The sequence below is a fragment of the Solanum tuberosum genome, unplaced genomic scaffold (assembly GCF_000226075.1).
Source record: "Solanum tuberosum cultivar DM 1-3 516 R44 unplaced genomic scaffold, SolTub_3.0 scf00051, whole genome shotgun sequence".
Lineage (NCBI taxonomy): Eukaryota > Viridiplantae > Streptophyta > Magnoliopsida > Solanales > Solanaceae > Solanum > Solanum tuberosum.
The window spans coordinates 2,144,627-2,150,076 of record NW_006238978.1 but is presented as its reverse complement, the minus strand read 5'-3'; the positions used below and the strand labels follow the sequence as shown (position 1 = coordinate 2,150,076).

The window sequence follows — 5,450 nt, the reverse complement described above, 5'->3', positions numbered from 1 at the left end:
ATATCTTACTTACAATGATTCAACGCCTCAAGAAAACAGAGTAAAAAATCAGACTTGAGAGACAACAAATTGATAAACTCGGTAAAATATACACCCCTTCCTCCTACTAGATACCGATGTTCAATATCGATACAAAGATACACATAGAGTAATTAATTTAATGAATGCACAAATAACATGCGAAATAATTTTTTTTATAAGAAATGAAAATCAATTACAAGATTAATACCTTACTTACAATGATTCAACGCCTCAAGAAAACAGAGTAAAAAATCAGACTTGAGAGACAACAAATTGATAAACTCGGTAAAATATACACCCCTTCCTCCTACTAGATACCGATGTTCAATATCGATACAAAGATACACATAGAGTAATTAATTTAATGAATGCACAAATAACATGTGAAATATAATATTTTTTATAAGAAATTAAATCAATTACCAGATTAATAGCATACTTACAGTGATTCAATGCCTCAAGCAAACAGAGGAATCAAAAATTAGACTTAAGAGACAACAAATTGATTAACTCGGTGAAGTAAACTTATATGTAATAGAAGATGTGACTAGCAACGGATATTATATATATATATATATATATATATATATGTATGTAGATTAAACTATACAGACTGCTGTATCTTTAACTGTAAATACGTCTGATGAATTGCGTGGGCGTTGTCCACGCAACAGCCAACAGGGCTAGTTAGACGAGGAAAAAGGAATGTCGATCCGGTTTTGATCAATTGATAAAGAGTTGCTTTCAATTCGTATTCATAGCTTTTTGTTTTGTCACATCTTCAAATAACAAGCTTAAGGTTATCAAATAGTAAGCAGTAACAACGTTATACTGCATAGTTTGTTGTTAGCCCAATAACAACAAACTATTTTCTCATATTTTCGGGTATGTTAGTCTATGAATATTTTGGTGAAATGACTTTCGGGCGATTTTTTTGAAAAAAACTTTACGGGACCCTCTGTAATGAGTTGGGGGAGCAATACGTATAGTCTCACCATTTTACGACATTTTGGGGGCATTTAAGAGTCACATAACATGAATTAGGCGATTTTTTCAGTTTTTTGTAGGTGTTAGCATATGAATATTGTTTGGGGAGTAGTATGTATAGTCACACCATTTTCAGAGTCTATTTTGGACATTTAGGGGCCAATTAACAGTAATTAGGTGATTTTCTCAGTTTTTTGTATTTGTCAGTACATGAATATTTTGGTGATATGGTTAACGGATGATTTCCTTGCAGAACCCTCCGTAGGGTGTTGGGGAAGTAGTACGTACAATCTCATCATTTTCAGAGTCCATTTTTGGCATTTAATAGCTAATTTAGAGATATTGGGCAATTTTCTAAGTTTTTCGTGCATGTTAGCCCATAAATATTTTGGTGTTATCTCTTATAGATGATTTCTTCGCATAACATTTACGTAACCCTCCGGAGGGAGTTGGGGGAGCAGTACGTACAATCTCACAATTTTGAGAGTCTATTTTGATCATTTAGGGGCTAATTTACAGGAATTAGGTGATTTTCTCAATTTTTTGTATGTGTTAGCCCATACATAGTTTGGTGATAAGGCTTCAGAACAATTTCTTTGTGAAACCTTTACGGAATTCTCTGTAGGGAGTTGGGGAGCAGTGTGTATAGTTTAACCGTTTTCAAAGTTCATTTTGGGTATTTAGGGGCCTATTTTATAGAAATTATGCGATTTTCCCAGTTTTTCGTGTGTGTTAGCCTATGAACATGTTGGTGATATGACTTCTAGACGATTTCTTTGCAAAACCTTTACGGAACCCTTTGTAGGGAGTTAAGAGAGCAATACATACAGTCTCACCATTTTTTGAGTCTATTTTGGATATTTAAGGGCTAATTTACAGGAATTAGGCGATTTTCTCACTTTTTCATGTGTGTTAGCCTATGAAAATTTTAATAACATGGCTTTCAGATGATTTCTTTGCAAAACCTTTACGGAACCCTCCGTAGGGAGTTGGGGGAGCAATACGTATAGTCTCACCATTTCCAGAGTTCATTTTGGTCATTTAGGGGCCAATTTACAAGAATTAGGCGATTTTCTCAGTTTTTGTGTGTGTGCATACGAATATTTTAATGATATGACTTCCGGCTGATTTCTTTGTGAAACCTTTACGGACCCCTCCGTAGGGAGTTGGGGGAGCAATACGTATAGTCTCACCATTTCCAGAGTTCATTTTGGTCATTTAGGGGCCAATTTACAAGAATTAGGCGATTTTCTCAGTTTTTGTGTGTGTGCATACGAATATTTTAATGATATGACTTCCGGCTGATTTCTTTGTGAAACCTTTACGGACCCCTCCGTAGGGAGTTGGGGGAGCAATACGTATAGTCTCACCATTTCCAGAGTTCATTTTGGTCATTTAGGGGCCAATTTACAAGAATTAGGCGATTTTCTCAGTTTTTGTGTGTGTGCATACGAATATTTTAATGATATGACTTCCGGATGATTTCTTTGTGAAACCTTTACCGAACCCTCTGTAGGGAGTTGGGAAAGCAATACATGCAATCTCACCATTTTTAGAGTCCATTTTTGGCATTTAGTTGCCAATTTAGAGGAATTAGACGATTTTATCTATTTTTCATGTGTGTCCATAAATATTTTGATTATATGAAATATCAGAGAGTACTTTCTACAGTGGAAACTAAACCAATAAACTAGGGAAATAAGAAAACAAACTCCTTAAGTGGTAGATACATATCTAACGACCTATCCAGTAAAATAGTAAATAGTAACAACGTGTGGAGTACAGTAAGTAACTGTAATAACATTCTAATATCTATTTGTTTGACGATTGACTGCTAGATCATAATTCTGCTAACTTTGAACAACTTCAATTAAGATCGAAGACACGAGAGATAAATACACGATTTGAAATTTATGAGTCCACGCAAAAGGTATTACGGATACACTATGCTCTATATCCACCTGTAATTGAAATTTACTGTCAACTTTGCATTCTTCATCCTTGTCAATCCAAAATTTGGGCTGGCCATTACTACTATATACTCCACTTATACTCACCAAGAGAACCATTTTTTTTGCGTCAAAATAGGCTTAATACATAAATATGCCTTTTATTTTCTCTGCATCTATGTCTTATAACTTTGAATGTGCACAAGTAGATACTTGAGTTTGTATAAAGTTTAACAAGTAGACACACGTGTCATATGTGACATATTACACATAGGGTGTGAAGTTGCTACATAGGACGCCACGTAGGATACATATGTTTAATTGTTCAACTTTATACGAGATTAAATACCTACTTGTACACATTCAAAGACAGAAGACATAGATACCAGTTAATGTCAAAATAAAAGGAACATTTATGTATTATACCGTAAAATATTAGTACTGCCACAAGGAATAAGACATTCAGCCCAATGAATAAAAAATATAATTGACTCAACTCTACACAATCACTCTAAACATGGTGATATACATTCTCAATTCTTTTTTTTTATTCCAACTCCATACCAAAAAATATGATGCACCTAGCAAAATATCTCACATATGATTTAAATTCAAAAACAATATAGTAAAAATTTGCTATAATGGTCACTGTATTTTCACCCAAACACTGTGACCAGGAACACCTTGATGAACTACAAACACCATATAATATCCTGGAGGTGCAATATTCCTTGTTGGAGGTGCAAACACTATGACTCTATAACCAAACATAAAAAGCCTTTCTACTCCCACAATTTCCAAAAACAACAACCTTTGATTCATCCCAAATGAGTGTGTAGTAAATGAAGGTGGAATCATGCTCACCATGAACTCTGCATCGGGCTGCGGAAAGGGTAGAGTGAACGTGATCGAGAACTGTTGACCGTACGATAAGACTTGCCCCACATCAACGGCTTGGTTTAAAGGTCTTAGATGGGCGTATTGTGTAGCCAAATAAGGTGGTGAAAATGCCTCTAAGCTTAACTCTGTTGGGTACTTTACGCCTGTAAAGTTGTACGTTGCATGCGGATTACTACCACCCACTAATATCCTCCCATCTGGCAGTAAAATAGCTGATGAGTGGTACATTCTTGCAATTGTAGTAGGGGTGAGCACAGTGAATCTTCTCCTTGGGTCGGGTTCATCGGGTCTGTAAAGAACCGGGTTTAAAACCGGGTCAATTGCGTTCTCCCACCCGGCTGCTCCATTCGCTGCCCCGTTTAGTATAAGCACATCTCCGGTAGGTAACAACAACATATCCGGCATGACCCGACCCGAAGGCATTTCCTCCATGACCCATTTCGGATCCGGATCCGTTAGTGTCATTCGCCCACATGAACTTGAACCCCGCCAAAACTCCCCTTCCAGTGCTTTAACATACGCGCCACCCCACGCGCCGCCGCAGATCATCACCTCCACCACCAGTTCCTGACCCTGACGTAACCGTAACGGAAGCATTACCGAAGACCCAGTTGCCGGATAACTCCGTTTCTCGCCGGGAATCATGGGGAATTCCCTGAGAACATTGTGATTAACGTAATCTAATACAATTGAGCGTTGATTTGAGAAAATGTAGAGATTTCCGTTGGGTAAAATGTACAAGAATGGGTAAAGATTGTTTTCTTCCATTGGGTCTGTAGTTTCCACTAAGAATGGAAGATGAAAAACCCCACCATTATCGTCCATAGTTTTGGGGAAAAATTCATAGCTGAAAGCTTTTCTTCCACCAACAATGATTACACGTCCATCAGGAAGTATATGATCAGAAGCATACCATCTCTGAACCGTTAAATTCTGCGGCAATTCAGTCCAATCACAATCAACATCACCATCACAGGGGGAAAACAGCCTGATTTTACGATCGCCGGCATGGTATCCACCGGTTTGAATTAATGTACCATCGGAGTTGAGTGCACCGGAGGAACACCAAACATCAGTTTGAACCATGAGTGGACGGTAAGTGTTTGATAAAATGTCATAAAGAACAGAATGAGCAGAGCAATCAACATCAAGAACTTCATCGTCAAAACGACATTTGCCTTGTGGAAGTGAGAGATTAGAAGCTCCGAAATCCGTTCTATCGAAAATGATTACTTTGTTATTGTAGAGAAGCTGCATATGCATTGCGGAAACACCAATTGATTCATGTAAAAGTACCCATTCACCATTTACATTTGATGGTATCAAAGGTGGATGAAATATAGTCGGAATAAGCTGTGAATTTCTACGATGATGGCGACGATTGTGACGATGGCGATGAGGTAATGAAGATGATGAAAGAATCAAGATTGTGAATAGAAATGAAAAAGATTGAATCTTGATCAATCCCATTGAATTGATGAAAACAGAGCAAAACAGAGTAAAGCAGAGCAATACAGAGTAAAACAGAGTTATGAGTATTTTATTTTAGCAGTTGTTGCGCTGATTAGTTTGAGTTTTTAACTAAATAAATGG

General features: G+C 37.0%; 1 protein-coding gene across 1 annotated transcript; it reads right to left on the bottom strand.

The window, feature by feature from the left end:
• Positions 1–3,513: 3,513 nt before the first annotated feature.
• On the bottom strand, positions 3,514–5,450 carry LOC102597821 (galactose oxidase-like). The gene has a single exon (XM_006344223.2). The coding sequence runs from the start codon at positions 5,325–5,327 to the stop codon at positions 3,603–3,605; it is 1,725 nt and encodes a 574-aa protein (XP_006344285.1). The 5' UTR covers positions 5,328–5,450; the 3' UTR covers positions 3,514–3,602.